At 42.0% G+C, this 18,713-nt stretch overlaps 1 protein-coding gene across 1 annotated transcript in view; it reads right to left on the bottom strand.

The window, feature by feature from the left end:
* Nucleotides 1-18,713, bottom strand: part of SUCO (SUN domain containing ossification factor) — a 1,178,094-nt gene that overhangs the window by 168,388 nt on the left and 990,993 nt on the right. Inside the window, exon 17 of the mRNA XM_044086746.1 lies at nt 3,764-3,855. Coding sequence (XP_043942681.1) covers nt 3,764-3,855 — 92 coding nt within the window. The remainder of the gene's footprint in view (nt 1-3,763; nt 3,856-18,713) is intronic.

Below are 18,713 nucleotides of genomic sequence, written 5' to 3'. Positions count from 1 at the left end.
TGTCCTGCATTTTATATTGGAAGGACAGAAATATGCCTGAAACAGCGCATCTGTGAGCATTTGTACAACATTAGGAAGCTGAATTTGAATGATGCCTCGGCCATGCATGTAAATCAGTTTCCGTCACATGCATTTCTATTTTGTGTCATTGATCAAGTGTTGGATAAATATAATAGAGGTGGTCCTATAGCCCTGAAATTAGATGAAAGGGAACTGATTTGGCAATTGACGTTTAATGCACATTCCCTTCCTGGGCTGAGTGATAATTTATCTGTAAAATGTATGTTAAAATTGAAATCCTGTTTCAGATGATTATTAATTCAATTGGGTGGGAGGGTGGCTTAATGGCTAAGGTGTTTTCCTTACAAACACAAGGTGCAAGGTTTGAGTCTCACAAGGGATAATTGGCTAAGCTTGAAATGGCTCACAAGGGCAGTTAGCTTAGTACTAAACTATGAACTATGGATGTATTTTAGCTTGCTGTAAACACTTTGATGTTTATGTACTGATTTTTATGTAGCATGAACAATTTGTGTGTATGTTCCTTTAAGGACAATGAGTATGGAATTAATTGTTTAATTTGTGTTTTTGGAGAGGTATTTAAATGATTTGTGGTTTTTAACTGTTGTCTGATGAAGTTTGCTTATGAAGTAAACGAAAGCGCTAACCAAAATTTCTGCTGGCTTGGTGTGTTTCTCTTTTTTTTTTTTTTTTTTTATCAGTTTGTGTTCTTCGTTGGTTTATAAGCTCTGTTAACTGGTTTGTTTATATTTAATGATGCTGCTATCCATCTTGATGTGTTTGTACATATTAAAGCATCTGAGCGAACTCCCAAGCCTTCTTGTTGTATGTATTAAAGAGGAACGAGTGACAGGAAGTACATAACTTTTTCATCTGATGTTTTCAATTTTCATTCTGTCCTCAAATGATGGGACAGTCTCCCCAGCTACTCAGAACCTTGGGTGGATTCAAGGAAAGACATTTCTGAGCACCACTGAGCCAAAAGATGCTCTACTTCTGGCCACCAAGGCAAGCTTATAATGAGAGAGAAAAGTGTGAGGGGAAGCCCAAGTTGTTGCCGAACAAGTATGATGCATGGAAGTCCTTGTATGGAAAGGTGAAGAGGTAGCTACAGCACTGGTGGAATGAGCCCTTACTTAGTAAAGAAAGTAATTCCTGGCTAGTTACAAAGGAAATACACTCAGTAAGCCATTTAGCTAAGGTGACTACATACAGGTGGGCCCAATTTAAAGTCAGCAAAGGATAGACAATTCATCAGTCCTCCTGATACCTTTTGTCCTATTAAGACAGAAACATAATTCTCTATGCACAGCTATCAAATCTAACAAGTATTTTCCTTTGCTGGAATAGTTCGGGAAGAAGACTGGTAGATTAATACAGTGATTAATGTTTACATGTGATACTACCTTGGGCAAAAAAGATGTAATGGTTCATAAGGAGACTCCATCCTTATGGAAAATAAGAAACAGAGGTTTTGCCGACAATGCCTGAGTTTCCTAAGTGATAGTACCCAAAAACAAGGTCTTCAAAGACAAAAATTTAAGGTCACAATTATGGGCAGACTCAAAGGGTGGTAGAATCAAGGACTGCAGTACAAGAATGAGATCCCATGGTGGAGTGGGATGTTTAAAAGGGGATTAAAGAAGAATTGTGTCACTCAAAAAAGGCTTTACGTAGTTTACGAGAGGCTACTTAACGACCATTAAATCCAGTGTGGAAATTAGAAATTGCTACCAGCTGCACTCTCACTGTTGAAGAACTGGCCCCTTAGTTGAAAAGAGATGTCAAGAACTCTAACACATGACTAATTGGGGGCAAGAAAGGGTCTACATGCTTTTGAATAGCCCAGTGTAGAAATCTTTTCCACTTACTAGCGTAAAGTCTCCTAGTGGATGTCTTCCTTTGAGCCAACAAGATGTGACGAACACAGGAAGAGAGCATCAATGGTCTGGCTATTACTGAAGAAATAGTTACCAGCATATACCAGAACCCAAGCTGGAAGTCCAAACAGCAAATAACGAAAAGACCAGCTGGACAACCACGACTGTTGACACAATTTTAATAAAATACACCATAAAAAAAGGTAAACGACAAGCACTTTTGCTAGTGCTTCCTCAGGTCTTAATGCAAACCACAGTAAAAAGCTCATGCTTAAATACATAAATCAATTCCACACCAAAGCAATCAAGTATAATTAGCCTCTTAAAGAGGTATATACAAATATTTTCACTGAGTGAAAACAATGCTTTATCAAAAACAAATAATGGTGCATCCAGACCATCATTTTAATTTTAAAGTAAAACAATTGGTATATGCTAACAGTAGAGGGGGTGACATGAACAATAATTTAGAACAAATAGAATTGTGATGGATTCTATGACTGCAGGCACACAGGCTACCAGGAATTAAATGTACTGTCAGTTTAAAACCTGCTCTAAAAGCACGCAGGATAAAATGAAAATATTTGTATATACCTCTTTAAGAGGCTAATTATACTTAATTGCTTTGATGTTGAATTGATTTATGTATTTAAGCATGAGCTTTTTACTGTGGTTTGTATTAAGACCTGAGGAAGCACTAGTGAAAGCGCTTGTCTTATCTTTTTTTATGATGTACTTTATTAAAATTGTGTCAGTCGTGGTTATCCAGCTGGTCTTTTCTTTGTTTGCTGGTCTGGCTATTACTGGAATTGGAGAACCCAAGCTGTCAGCTTGGGGTTCAGAAGGTCCGGATGTGTCATGCACATTTCACCCAGACCACATCGCTGAAAACTCAAATTACTGAAAACTCATTTCACTGAATCTCATTTCACTGAACTGCAGTTAGTATATATGGCACTATGTAGAGTACTGTAAGGCAAGTAAAAGGTATCTGCCATTTTCCCCAATGTAGTGCGATCCTGGAGTTAAGTGTGTGTGCTGCTGTTGTGTCTTTCGGCTTTTCCCGGTTAGGGGTCGCGACAGCGGAACTCCAGTCCGCTAATTATTGGCAGTAGATTTTTACATGCCGAGTTGCCAGCCCTGACGCACAACATTCAACGAAGGTACGCCCATTCACGCATGTCTCCACACGCTCTGAGAATCGAAGACAATGTCTTTCTGTGAGGCGACAATGCTACCGCAGCACCACCACCGCAGTCGTGTGTGTGTGTGTGTGTGTGTGTCTGTGTGTATATATATATATATATATATATATATATATATATATGAGGGGTGTATTGGGGGGTGGAGTCATTGCCCCTGAATTAGTTTGAGTACATATTGTCTTCTGGAGAGAGTTAGCCACTGGTGTTGCAACTAATCATGTCTATTGTTTAAAATGTATTGTTTTGAAGTTTTTGGTAAAATACAATATAAAACAAACAAGGTTGGGGGGCCTCCATAACTATATATACTAACTCCAGGATCACACTACAGTGGGGGAAAGGGGATATACCTTTTACTTACCTTACAGTACTCTACACAGTGCCATATGTACTAACGGCAGTCAAGTGAAATGAGATTCAGTGAAATTAGTTTTCAGTAATCTTTGTTTTCAGCGATGTGGTCAGGGTGAAATGAGATTCAACGAAACAAAGTAGACCCACATGTATTGTATGCATTAGCAAACATGCTTGAATAGCAGAGTTTGCTGCAAATGCACAGGAAACAGATCAGTTTTTATAATTTGATGTTCACAGTGAGGAACTATCACCCTCCTTTGAAATTTATGAAAGATAACAGGAAATGTAGTAGTAACATACCATCTGCAGTGTGGAACTGGCAAGATTTTGAGCGCATCATTGGGTAGGATGTTCGCCTTTTAAGATTCATATCATCATATGAAGAGAAGCACCTAGGAAAATCGCATAGAAATAAATTACAGTACAATACACGGTTCTTACACAAGCACAACAATGTAGGATATACTTCCAAATTTCTGCAAAAAAGTAAAATAGAGAGTAAATACTTATACAAATATAACACAGTTTGGCAAATGGTGTGGATTGTGTAACATTACCTGATCACTGACAACAAAACCACTTCCACAATGCAGCAAAAAGGCTAGACAAAGCTTAAGTAAGGAAGCACCTACCACACAGGTAGAGACACACTCCATACCAGTTGATCTATGAGTGTGAACCACTGCATTGGGTCACTGCTAGCATTTCCTCTTTACACAGCCTACAGCCTCCTGTGTCTTCAGGATGTGTGCTGTCCACCAGTATATGCGAAAATCTGAATAGGAGACAAGAAAGGTGCAACTTCACTCCTTCACTTCTCAATCTTTATATTTTTTTGACACTCCGTCTGCAGCCGAACATCTGATGCTCTCAGAAAGCCTGTCTTTACTTGCTAGATCTACCAAAATTAAAAACTGTTCTCCAGACTTTCTCTGATCCATGCATATATACAAAGACCTACCCAGGGAATGGAAAAGGCATCCGTTATTCAGGCATCTCTCATGGCTATGTTGGTGCTCACTTGCCTGCTTTCTGGGAAAACAAAAAAAGTGTTTCCTGCACATTCTACTTGTGGTCTAGATACAAGAACACTTCTCTCCCTAAAATCATTTTTTTTGGGGTCTAGTCTTGTTCTGCTCAGATGATGTGCCGACCTGTTATCCTGGGAAGGAATGTACTGTGCCACACAGTGTCAGCCCTGCCTCCTGTGGTAGTTCCTACACCTGCAAATCTAGTCTGCACAAGAGACAGGAGCACCCTACTTGCTTATTACCATCACTGAGGTAATGCAGGGTTCCCAGTTGCCAAGTATGTCTGAATGCTCTGATGGCCACTAGAGCTGCCATTATCTTGCTGATATTTACATGCTTTTTCTGAAACTCTCGTTCATAGTGCCCTGTGCTTTCAATTACCCTAAATGAGCTCCCCATGCAGAGTCCTAGGAGTCTGTCATGAGAAACTGAGACCTTGGCTCCACCCTGAAAGGCACTGTCATGTTCAGTAAGATTTATCCTAACTACAACAAACATTCTTACCTTGAACAAGACAGGACTGAAATGCTGGTATGTAGGAAATGGGCACATACTGGCATCATCTGATGCTGAAATATCACTGTAGTTTTCATACACGGAACCTAAATACAACTGCAGTTTTCAGACATGGAACCTTGTCAGGAAGACAGTCAGAATGCAGGAGATCATGCATCTCAGGACAAATTCCCTGCCACTCATTTGGCTGCAATAGTTAAGCACAGGATATCGTTTGTAAAAATGAAAGTCTTTTTCACTTCCATATTCAGAAGAGCTCCCAGGAAGGTAACTTGCTTCATCTGATACTTTTTCCAAGTCCAAATATGGTCTTGCATCCTGGAAGCAGTGCACTATGCCCTCCAGACGCCCATCTCCTCCTTGGATGAGACCTGAATGAAGCAATCATCCAAGTCTGAGGCACATGCTGATTCACTTTCCTTTCAAAAGTCAATGACTGGAAGCATTTTTCAAATACCCTAGAGGCAGCAGACACTCCAAAGGGCAAGGATGTGAGCTGGTAACAAATACCCAACATTTCTAATATTAGCAATACAGGGATTTGCAGGCAGGCATTCTTTACATAGGGCTTGTGTTAGAAGCACGGGCAAGAGGCATTATGATATCATTTTGAACTTTGTATCTAATAAATGTTCAAATTCAACTGGTCTGGAATGGGTCTCCAGGACCATTCTTTTCCTAGCACTAGAAATAACTTAGTCTAGAACCATGTACCACTTCTATTTTCTAGGACTCTCAATAGATCCTGTGCCATGAAGTTTTCTGTCTGCAAAGGCATCACATTCTGCTGGTCTTTTGGAAAAGGTAGAATTCCCATAAATTTTGTTTCATTAAAAATAGTCTAATTCTTGTTTATGAACTCCTGCACCCATCTTTCGAGTGATGCCTTCTGATTGTTCCATAAATTAGGTCATATTTTCTCCTATTATGAACTGAGGTAGGAAAGCATGAGGGGTGAGGGGTTCATGAGGCCTTTTTGGTGAAGAGGGATGTGCTGTTCCAGGTTACAGCAGCTCCCTCTGGTGTTCAAGGCCCTGAGGTCCCCAAGATCACACTCACCACTCGTTCTATGTAATCACTCTCTTTTAAGGCTACATTTTTGTCTTATTTGAGAGAGAAGGGCCAGCCTTTTTGCCTTGGGTAGTTTCTGCTCTGAGTGGTGTGGAATGAAAACGATCCATAGTTTTCACCTTCTCCTTCAGCTTCTTATTTAAATGTATTTATTTGTATTTGTTTTCCAGGGCAGAGCACTGATGTCCATGAACCTTTTTTACACTCAGCCCAGAAGCAGTGTCTGGCTACGTGACTTGCTCAGAGTCGCACAGTTAGGCAGTGGAAGCAGAGGGAATCAAAGCTCGCACAGCCTTCTCAAAAACCTTCTAAATTGGGGATGGGGGGAGGCAAAGAAGTGCCTTATCCAGACAGGCATACAGGAATTGTGGATTCACGTGCTTTGGTAGGGGCTGAACATTTACTGAAGCCTGCAGAGAAATTAGTCTGTCATGGCAAAGTGACAAGCTGGCAAAGTCTGTGGTGGTTCTAGCTCGGACACTGCTGTATTCACCGATACTCCCAAAGACAGAATGCTGAAGTAATACCTCACCTTATTCAAAAACTCTCTCATGGTAGAGACCAAAAGTCAGCTGTACATATGTGGGAATACTAGTATTCCTCAGTGTCATGTAAGCTGCAAATACTGCAACTGACTTTATAAACACCAAACAGCTGTGGTGAGACAAAAAGACAGAGTACTGAACTGGTAATGACTAGCTGCCAGGGGCAAGCACAGGAACTTCCTGTATGTTTTGGTAATTTTTATGTGCATACAAGCATTCTTGAGGTTTATGGTGCACAATTAAATCCCCCTTCTCTTACAAAGGAAAGGACAGCTCTGCACTATGAACACCGAAGAACTTTTACTCCCATAAAGGTTTAGGCTGCTAAAATCCAAAAATGGCCCGAGATCCTTGGTCTACTTAGGAAGTAAAAAAAAAAAAACATGAAATAAACTCTGGACCCTGTGTGGTTCAATGAGGCCACTTAGAAGAATCTCTTTTGAAGCAGATGGATTTGTCACCCAGCAGGGGGTGGTCTAGTCAGAGGTAATCAATCAATGGATGGGAGGTTGGCCTGAGCATTTCCTAAAATATTACACAAACCTACGGATATGGTCTCTTACTCATTTTTCCTGTGCAACAGCCATGACTCCTGAATGGCTTCAGAGGGGGACACACTCTCAGGGGATGGACCACAAAACCCCTGATTTTGTGTAGTCCTTCTGCCTACTGCATGTCATCTATTGAAGCCACAAAGAATATGGGAACCTTTGTCTGACCACTATTCAAAGGACTGAGGTGAGCCTTATAATACTACAAACTCTAAGAACCCCAGCTGGTTAACAAAGAATGTCATTTGAGAGAACAGAGAATCTGATACCAACAATGACGTTTTGTTTTTTTAATTTCTGCTCACTCTTGAACTTTTCTTTCACTTTGGGTTGAAAAAGAGCAGACCTATCAAATGGGGGACTGGCAAAGGACTCGAAGTTCAACAAATTTACACGGTTTGTGCTTAGTAAGCCGTTTCATAGTAATGCCTGTCCGTGTGACTGGCTATTTTATCAACTACACAGTGGATGACCCTCATGGACAGTGAGGAAATATTAAGCACTGTTGACACCTGTGACATCACTGGTAAGCAAACTTTTCAGTGGGCATAAGGTTTTCTCTGCCTGCTCTTGTAGAAAATGAGTCATGTGCAACAGGCAAGTTAAGACCCCAGATAACAAAGATGTGCGTCACAAATGTGCATTTCCCCCTGCAGTTGCACATCTCTGGAGTCTCAATATAATCATATAGTTCTCTTCAATGAGCTTCTTTCTGGTTGCTGCCATTACCACAATTTGAATCTACAAGGGGTGCCTTACTCCCATGAAGTCTGTCCTTGGGTGGCTGGAAGATCTTGTTAGACTTTCTGGGGCTGTACTCAACAAAATCAGGTTTTTAGCAAACCCGCTCCACAACCAGATTTATCATATAGTCTGCAGGGGGAAATAAAGCAAAATATATATATGGGGTAGTCCAAAATGCCTCTTGCAGAACTCACTCAGCCAGGGGAGAGGGGATCTAAAGGCCAGAATGCCCTCTGTCGCATCAATTCAATTACCTCAAATTTAGGATGTGGAAGAGAATGTGTGGAACCTTGCCCAACACCTGTGTCTAGGGTCAACTTACCTGGGGAGCCCAGGTACCGCCTTTTCAACATCCATCTTCCCAAGCACTCATGGAGAGTACTCATCTGTGTTATCAGAAAGCATCTTGCCCCAATGGGCTCTATGCTGGCCTTAAGGAACAACTCTCTGGAACACAGATCTGTGTGTAAGAGAAGTATCAATGGCTGGAGCACAGATGTGGGTGCAAGACAAGTATCAATGGCTGGAGCACAGATCTGGGTATATGGAGCACAGATCTGGGTGCAAGAGACGTATCAATGGCTGGAGCACAGATCTGGGTGTAAGACCAGTATCAATGGCTGGAGCACAGATCTGGGTGTAAGACAAGTATCAATGGCTGGAGCACAGATCTGGGTGTAAGAGAAGTATCAATGGCTGGAGCACAGATCTGCGTGAAAGAGAAGTATCAATGGCTGGAACACAGATCTGCGTGTAAGACAAGTATCAATGGCTGGAGCACAGATCTGGGTGTAAGACAAGTATCAATGGCTGGAGCACAGATCTGCGTGTAAGAGAAGTATCAATGGCTGGAGCACAGATCTGCGTGTAAGAGAAGTATCAATGGCTGGAGCACAGATCTGCATGTAAGAGAAGTATCAATGGCTGGAGCACAGATCTGCGTGTAAGAGAAGTATCAATGGCTGGAGCACAGATCTGGGTGTAAGACAAGTATCAATGGCTGGAGCACAGATCTGCGTGTAAGACAAATATCAATGGCTGGAGCACAGATCTGGGTGTAAGAGAAGTATCAATGGTTGGAGCACAGTTCTGGGTGTAAGAGAAGTATCAATGGCTGGAGCACAGATCTGGGTGTAAGAGAAGTATCAATGGCTGGAGCACAGATCTGGGTGCAAGACAAGTATCAATGGCTGGAGCACAGATCTGTGTGTAAGAGAAGTATCAATGGCTGGAGCACAGATCTGTGTGTAAGAGAAGTATCAATGGCTGGAGCACAGATCTGGGTGTAAGAGAAGTATCAATGGCTGGAGCACAGATCTGGGTGTAAGAGAACTATCAATGGCTGGAACACAGATCTGGGTGCAAGAGAAGTATCAATGGCTGGAACATAGATCTGGGTGTAAGAGAAGTATCAATGGCTGGAGCACAGATCTGGGTGTAAGACAAGTATCAATGGCTGGAGCAAATGTTAGAGCATCCCCTGAAATAACCAACTTTGCAGGCATGCCCAGTGGTTCTCTTCCAAAACTGTACTGCCAAAGCTGTCAATCAGTGTCAGCACCATTAGCACCAAATCCAATGTCCACAAATGAGGCAATGCCACCAAAAAAGTGCTGCCGACAACACTCTTCTCCAAGGTCACAGACCATCTCATTCCATGGAGCCTGGCAGGTCTTGTCATTTTCACAAGTGAAACCAGAATAACCCCTTTTATTTAAACACAAACAAACCTAAGTAACTAAATTCTGACTAAACGAGACCAGAAGTCTAGAAAAAACAAAGTTAGCAACTGTCCCAAACTGCTGCAAAAATGCAACTGCCACTAGGCCTATCAATGTCATTAGAATGTCATTAGAAGAGAGGAGGACAGCTTAGAGAAAAAATAATGAAAAAAAGTATTCCCAAGAGTAGAATTATGCACAACATTTAACAAGACTTGCTGTTCACTGTTGAAGTGCTGAAACCACATCTGGTTGCTAGAAGCAGCAAATAAGAGCTGGAGGAGGAATGGGGACACTCTGGGAGGTAAGGAAGGAGGTCAAGCTCTGGGATAGATTAGTGTGTCTGTAGTGACCAGTCCTTTGCACGAAAGTGCACATACTGCGTAATGCAAAATCTATGTTAGGTCAAGCATCGCCTTTCTAATGCTTTTATTATCTGACCCCTCTGCCTTCTGGTCAAACAGGAACTACTACTAGGACTTTAACATAAGACACTGGCAACCTTTGGGATCTAATGCCCAGAGTACCTGAGGTGCAAGTTTTTCCAAAACTGGTAGAGTATTCTGGACCCTCTGTCACTGGTAATACGGTTCCTGGCTGCAGCTACACTAGATCCCTGCTATAATCCATGGGCATCAATGCTGCATCCAAAATATGATTCTTGTGTAAATGTTGGTGGGAGTCATGGACCCTATAAAATTTTCCTAGTTTCCTAGCAGCAGAGGGCTGAGAAATATGCTGCAAATATGCAGAAGAAAAGGCAGTATCCAGGACTTCTAACACTTGATGGGCTGGCCAGGTCCATGACCCTGGCAAGCTCAGAAACTTTTTGTACTTGATTTGCACCTGGGGGGAATGTCATTGGTTTTACCAGCTGAATGTCTCCTTAAACTTATTAAAACTGCCTCCAAATGAAAGCTCCTCAGATGATGAGGCTTAGCAAAGGGTGCCATCATCAGATTCCACATAAAAAGCTGGGAATAATCTGGTTCACGTATGACAGTTCATCTACCTTTGAATCTCAGTCATCAGATTCCCTCTGGGAAGGGGGTTCCCTTTTTCTTTCAAGACAGCCCATGCCTGACACAAATGGTCCCTCAGAGACTAGCTGCCTAGACTTCATGAATTCCATTAAAACATTAGACAACTTCAAGAGATACTGAATGGTGACAAGGTGCTTAAGCCTGGTCAGCTTGATAAGGTGGGTCCTGAGTTTGGATATAGGTGGACATCAGATACCTCAATGCAGTCTCAGTATACTTCCTCCAGAGCCAGTAAGAGTGGGAATACTGTTCTCCCCAGTGCTACTAAGTTCAGCATCAGCACCAAAGGCCTTCAAAGAGGGCTCAGGAATGACCATCATCTTGCAAGAAAGGATAAGCTGGAGCCTCCAGAGGAGTCTTGCCAAAGGTTCAGCCGAGCAAAGTGCCCAATAAAGAGGCACCTCACTACACACAAGTATCCTCAAACTTACGGTGAGCTATTAAGACTCCAAAGTGGTGCCAGCCTCCTGGATCTTGTCCTCCTTTGGTCACTTCTCTGTAGGTTTTTGTTCCTGAGGAAGAACCATCAGATGCCATGGCAGACCTAAACCAGAACTGGGATTTTTGGGCAAGACTTCAAGGGATCCTGTCATTGTTTAACTGTCCTCTGGTTGAAAACAAGCAGTGAGGGCAACTGGGTACATTGTGCTCCATTACCCAGGCAAAAACACAAGTTGTGGAAGTTCCTATGAGGAATTTATGTCCTACACCTAATGCAATTGTTGACTTTGCTTCCTGACATTTACAATACAAAGTATGCAAAAACAGTGGCGGAAAGATAAGAAAATTTCCCAACAGTGTACTTAGTGAAACTCTGGCATCAGGCCGACCTGAGAGTTATGATCTCACTGGAGCAGAAAGAACTGAAAATGGCACTGACTGATGCCTTGACATTGGCAGGAGAGGGAGTCTGTCAGGCTTGGAAGGGAAAGGTTTACTATTCAGGCCAGATGTTGGGCTTTTACTGGCAGGAATCCCAAGAGCCAGTACTGTTACAGTGAACTACAAAAAACATGACTTGTTATACCTACCTCAAGGGCCTCCTATAATGGATCACTACTAGGAAGCATCCCAGGATATATCATAAACCCTCTCATAGTGGTAGAAGATGGTGGAAACCAAGGGCAATGAAATGAGACTTGGACAAGAGCTGTAAAGTGGAAGATCGCAAAAGGAGACAAGATCCAGTGTCATGAACCAAGTAGTACTACTTTGTGAAAGTAAGCAATGATAAAGTGATTGTAGCAGAACTGTCTGCAAGCATACCTCTCAACTGTCCAGATTTTTGCCTCCTATTTTTGGTCTGTTCCTCATAAAATTTGTGGTTTTCTGAATTTTTGTGGCAAATCAGTGAGGACTGAATTCCTTAAATAATGATAATTTTAAGTTTCAGACTTCATATCCTTCAGAAAATGCATGATACAACAAACACTTTATTCTAGTATCCTAGTTTACAAGAGCAATATTTACAATTTGCCCCCATCTTTGGGCCTTTGTCCCCCCATTATCTTTGGCTTTGCCCAGATTGTGTGTGTTAAGAGGTATGTCTGCCAAGGGTCACATATTTGAAAAGAGGTACAGGAATCAGCCACACCTCAAGTGAAGTGACCCTTTTAGAGTAGTCAGATTGGTAAAAGGACAGTAAGCAACCCAATGGTAAAAAATAAAGTAATCTGTTTGGAAACTGTTTGCTTAGCCACAGACTCTACTTAGAAAAAAAGTAAAGGACACAAACAATTGGCTACATCTGCATGGTGTATAACCAGAACTGTTATGCTAAGACCATCCCAAAAGTTAACTTCAGAGCAATACCCATTCCGCTTTCTCCAGGTAAAATTTTTTTAAAAATATGCATTCATAACAATGCAGTTTTCTAACAAACAGCATGGATTTTTCCTGGGAGAACAACAATGACCACTTTTTACAAACCAACTGATGATACCCTCCAAAACTTGAATAAAGGCATACTGACAGGGTTGATTTTCATATACCTGACAAAGAACTTTGACCTATCTGATCACTCTTTTGTTCCTTACACATCATAGCAGGGACAACCAAGCAACCCCCACTGTGGTTTAAATATCTGCAAACCAACATAAGCTTTAGAGTTCAGATAGGCTCAATTACTTCCCAAAAGCTCCCCAAACAAAAAAAAATAAATAAAGAGTCCCCAAACATTTGTCTCATCTTTCATACTCTACTCCATATTTATTTATTTTATTTTACATTTGTTTACCGGGAAAGTCCAGCTGGGCATGTGCCCATTTTCAGCGGAGGTCTGGGGAGAAAAGCTCCAAGTAATAATGGCATATACACAAATCAACTATTAAGACAAGTATTCACTGGCATATACACAAATCAACAATTCAGACAAGTATTAAATGCGAATTATATTAACAAGACTTTTTGTTGTGTTACAGCAGTAAAAAGCTGCACAAGTAGCATCTTCAATACATACATAGAGAATTTGTTAATTTTTGTTGTCATGGAGATAGAATACTTAATGGTAGTTTAGAGAAAGACCATATTTAGATATACAGAGGGTTTAGAAAGTGAGTTGATGTTTAGGGTGAGGTTTATCCTGGGGGAGTGCAGGGGCAGAGCCAGGAGTTTGCTAGGTGATTTTTTTCAGGAATGATTTGAATTGTTTTGATGAGGAAATGGAGACTAGAGTAGTAGGTAGGGTGTTCCACAGGTTGGAAGTGTAGTTGGAGAAAAGGCCTTCTCTAGCTAAGTTTTTTGCTCTAGTAACTTGCAGTAGGTGTTTACTGACGGAGCAGAACAAACTTCCAGCAGACCTTCCACAGACTGCAATCACCCTGTACACCAACAAAATGGCAATTAGATTTAAAGAAAACTACAACCAACACACAGCTTAGGGAACCTGCAAAATGCATGAAAAGGCATGAAGCAAACGAGCATAAATGCACACATCAGTACTGCTGCAGTCCAGAACTAAGCAGCTAAGTAATGTGCACCAAAAGCTTTATTTAAACCAACAAATAGATGACAAAAGGCGACACATTACAAACGAGCATAAATCCACACGTCAGTACTGCTGCAGTCCAAAACTAAGCCGTTAAGTAATGTGCACCAAAAGCTTTATTTAAACCAACAAATAGATGACAAAAGGCAACACATTAAAATGGCACACTGGTTTCAAACAGCTTCTTCTTCAATACCAAATCTAGTACTGAAAAACAATGATCTAGATTTATAGATTTGCATATAATATGGCAATACCGAATAAGAAAACTATGCCTTCACACTAATGAAAATCCTGAGTGCATGTATTACTTTAAAAATGATACTTACTAAAAATAGAGATTACATGTATAAAAAGGATGCAACCTTCTAAATTTACACATTCAAAATATTTGTGAAAATAAATTTTTATAAGTTTATAATAGTAGCCACATTCTTTGATTTCCTGTCCTTGATTATTTAAGCGGTACAGTTTGAAATATTCTCTGCTTAAAAACCTCAGCTTTGGCCGGCTAAGATCTAGCTGTATTCAAATGGACGTATAAGAGAATTTAAGTACCTTTATCTGCACTTTTTTTCAAATACAGTATTTAAACTGATATCACTGTGTTGCATGATTATTAACTGAACTGGAAGTTTTGACTCTGTTCTCTTAGTGGCTTTGAAACTGCCCGTCTCTTGTAAATTTGTGTTTGGATACTCCTGGGCCCATCTCATTTGCTCACTCAACTGAGTGCAGTGAGATCATATTCTGATTTCAGGCACTCCTACTGTGTACAAAGAGAGCATCTGGGAAAGAGAACAAAAAAAAAAATATTTAAGCTTGTTTCCTGCCTTTCCTGTTAAGTGGTCTAGACTGTTTGTAGGCTTCTGAGCCCCCAAAGCCCTTCTGTCTTGGAGGGAAGCTTTCTAGCTTAGTTTTGTTTCTTATAACTAGCCAGTTTTCTAGTTTCAGCACTCAAATCTGTTTCTTTGAACCCAGCACTTGTTCAGAACACATTGTAAGCACTACATAAGCTGCAAAGTACTACAGCACTCAACTTTCCTCACTTGTCTAGTGGAAAGCAGTTTTTAGTACTTAATAAATAAGCACTTATCCAGGCAAGTCTAAGGGTCAGCTCCCAGTGATTTCTCCTGTCGACCTGATGAATCTGGGCATCTTGAGGCAATGCAGCAATTGCCTCATGTACACAGACAACCCTCTCCTCCTACCACCCAACACTACAACCTGTGAGAGATGCACTTATATAGCCAAACTGGAAGCAAAGCTCTCTTCACCCAAGACTGGACTAGACAGTCAAGAGGAGAAGGTAAACACTTGCACCACACCACACTCATCACATAGTCCCTCAAAACCTACACCACCAAAACACACACATAGAAACACAAAACACACACCTACATTTGCAGAGGCTCTCAATAAAAACCTGCCCAAGCATCAGGGACATCCAAAGCATAAAATCAAGCAAACTCCACCCCCAACACGACCCAAATGACACATAGCCCACAAACTCAGTGTGCCACTCAACCACAGCCCATACGGCATAACAACGTACCCAACACTCTAGTCATAGGTGACTCTATAAGTCAGGCACACTGATGTTCCACTCACTAGACTAAACAAGGAGAAAGTTACTGTCAGCTGCCTGTCAGGTGCCAGGATCAGCCACATAACGCATGAACTCAGGTCACTCCACAATAAGTACAAATATGACACTGTCATTGTCCATGTTGGTGTGAATGACCTGAGATGTACCTCCCTGGACTACATGAAGAGAGACATGGAGGAGCTCTCTGATCTTGTATCCCAGGCAGGTATGACCCTAACCCTGAGTAGCATCCTGCCATCACCCAGAATGATACCACAGTACAAGGACAAAATGATTGACTTCAACAATTGGCTAAGCTTCTGGTGTCATTCTAAGGGGATCCAGTATTTGTCTGCCTGGAACGACATGATCAACAGACCACGATGCTTTGCCAGAGATGGCCTGCACTTGTTGCCCTTAGGATTCCAGATACTGGCTAAGGCTCTTGCCACCCCTACAGTGCCTTTTTTAGGCAAGGTTCAAATGACAAATTCACCACCGTAACAGGTACAAGCAAGCAAAATCTGAGGGTAATGCTACTCAATGCTAGAAGTCTAAACCTCAAAATGCACTCACTCGAGGCACTCCTTAAAATGGAGAACATTGACATTTGTGCAGTGACAGAGACCTGGTTCAAAGCTTCAGAGAGCACCCCTGCATTACCAGGCTTCAATTCATACCACACCTTTTGGCCACCTAACCCAGAAAGACGCACTAAATGCAAAGGCGTGTCCATATTCATTAAGGATATCCACACCTCCAGGCTAGTTGCACAGCATAATGCATCCGAGATTATCCAAGTGCAACTAACTCTGGGCAAGACCGCAATCCAAATTGTAGCCTGCTACAGACCCCCCACCATGCCCCAGGATTCACACTCCTCATTTCTTGATTCACTGGAAAGTATTAGGGTACAACCCAACACCCTAATAATGGGTGATTTCAACTACCCCACTATTAACTGGGAAAACTACTCATGTACCAACTCTTTTGCTCGTTTTCTAGAATTCATAAATTCCAATGTCTTGGATCAACTTATTCACACCCCCACCAGGGGCAGCGATATCCTAGACCTGGTCATTACCAACATGGGAAACCGGTGTTCCACACCAGAGGTCAATTCCTTGTTGGTCAGATCCGACCACAACTAATCAGCCTAGACACCACATCCCACCCCCAGCCCCAATTAGGAAAACCATCGTAAAAAACTTCTCCAAAGCCAACTTCACACTTCTTAAGACAGAAGTGGCAAACTTTATGACACCAATGCAGACGGACATTAGAGGTATGACTGCCGAATCCTACACAAATGCACTTTATAACCACTTACACGAGTGCATAGATCAGGCTATCCCTAATAGAACCAAGATGTTATCCTCCAAAAAAGGAAGCCAATCTGGTGGTCCTCTGCCATAAACAAACTCTCCAACAGAAAAAAGAAACTGTTGTGAAAAAGAGTAAAATCCCATGACTGGAGGAACTCCCTGGTCAACCTCAGTAAGAAGCTGAGATCCCTCATAAAAATCCTCCAAAACTAGTTACGAAAACAAAATTGCCACTGACTCTAAAGACAACCACAAAGCATTCTATAGCTATGTCAAGAATCTCAATGGCAACACTCAGATCTGCTCTGAGTTACAGCACAATGGCACTAAATATACAGAACCAACTGATATTGCCAACATCCTAACAGATAGGTTCAGTGCTAACTTTACCCCCCCCTCTCAACCCCTAGAGGGCCCATCTCTATACCGGAAGAATGCAAAGTTCTTATAATCACGGCTGCACAGGTAAAAAAACACACTCTCCAAAGCCAAGAACACAGCATCCATGGGACCTGACAATATCCCAGGCTGTGTTCTACACGAACTACAGAATGAACTGGCACCCTACCTAAGTACCAAGTTCAATCATTGCCTCACCTCAGGCTTTGTACCCACTGAATGGCGCACTGCGACAGTTATCCCACTCCACAAAGGGGGAGCCACGATGGACCCCGGGAACTACCACCCCATTAGCCTGACGAGCCTGGTTTGCAAGGCCATGGAACGTATCATCGTGGAACTCATAAACAAAGACATTGGTAATCTCCAAACTCTGGACCCTACCCAGTTTGGATTTGTAAAAGGCAGATCATGTCTCCTAAACCTGACTGACTTCTTTGAAGCAGTCACCAAAGCCATAGATGAGGGTAAAATGGTTCACACAGCTTATCTAGATCTCGCCAAGGCTTTCGACACCATCCCCCACTCTGAAATTATAGATAAGCTCACTAAACTAGGTATAAATCCCTATGTCACAAGATGGGTTGCCAGCTGGCTCATGGACAGAACCCACACGGTGAAAGTAGCGGATTCCAAATCCGACATCAGACCAGTGACAAGTGGAGTACCACAGGGTTCAGTCCTAGGTCCTCTCCTGTTTGGAATCTACTTCTCTGAAGTGCAGGCCAATACAGAAGGTCTTTGGCTGACAAAGTTTGCAGATGACTGCAAACTAGGAGCCATAATCGAAACTCCTAACAATGTGGACAAACTACAAAAGGGCCTCACTGGGACAGATACCTGGTGTCAAAGCCATGGCCTGAAGCTCAATGCCAAAAAGTGTATTGTCATCCCCTTTGGTAAAAACTCTGTACCCATGAACTACCACATAGCTGGTAGTCTACTTAATGCCGAAAATGTGATAAGAGACCTTGGGACACAGGTGGACAGTAGTCTCTCCTTTGATAATCACATCGCCACAGTGGTCAGGAAATCCTTCTACGTGGCTCATCTCATCACAAAAGGATTCTCATACAGAAAAAAAGAGGTCATTGTTCCCCTCTACTCATCACTCAGACCCATTATAGAGTACAACGCCCCTTTTGGTATGTACCTCACAAGACATCTACAACAACTGGAAAGACCACAAAAATACCTCACAAAGAGGATTACTGGCCTCAAACAGATGCCCTATGCAGACAGTCTCAAAAAACTACAGCTTTACTCCATTGGATATCACCTACTCAGGGGCGATCTCTGCCTAACATACAAAGCTATGTCAAACCCAGAGCTGTTGGACATGCTCCACTTAAAGAAATCCCAACCCCTCCAAGCTACACACTCTAGGGACCTAAACCTTGTCACCACAATAAACAGAACATCCTGGAGGGATAGATTTCTGTCCCAGAGACTCCCCATACTCTAGAACAGACGACCTATCTATGTCAAACAGAGCTCCTCATTAGCACTCTTCAAGAAAAATCTTGATGATTGGATGGGAAATGGGAAATTCACCCCTGGGATCACTTCTGTGGCTCTGCTCAACAGGGGCACAAGAAAATAAATTTCTTGGGTGGCGAAAGCCAGGGTACATTTTTTGGCTAGGCTTGTCTGGGCCCTAGGGCCAATAGCCTAGTAGCTACCTATGAACCAATGAATATAACCAAAACAAGTGTGTATACCACCACCTG

The sequence above is a fragment of the Protopterus annectens genome, chromosome 10.part0 (genome assembly GCF_019279795.1).
Source record: "Protopterus annectens isolate FY-2018-M chromosome 10.part0, PAN1.0, whole genome shotgun sequence".
In the NCBI taxonomy this organism is placed as follows: Eukaryota; Metazoa; Chordata; order Ceratodontiformes; family Protopteridae; genus Protopterus; species Protopterus annectens.
This window is presented reverse-complemented; position numbering and strand designations above follow the sequence as displayed.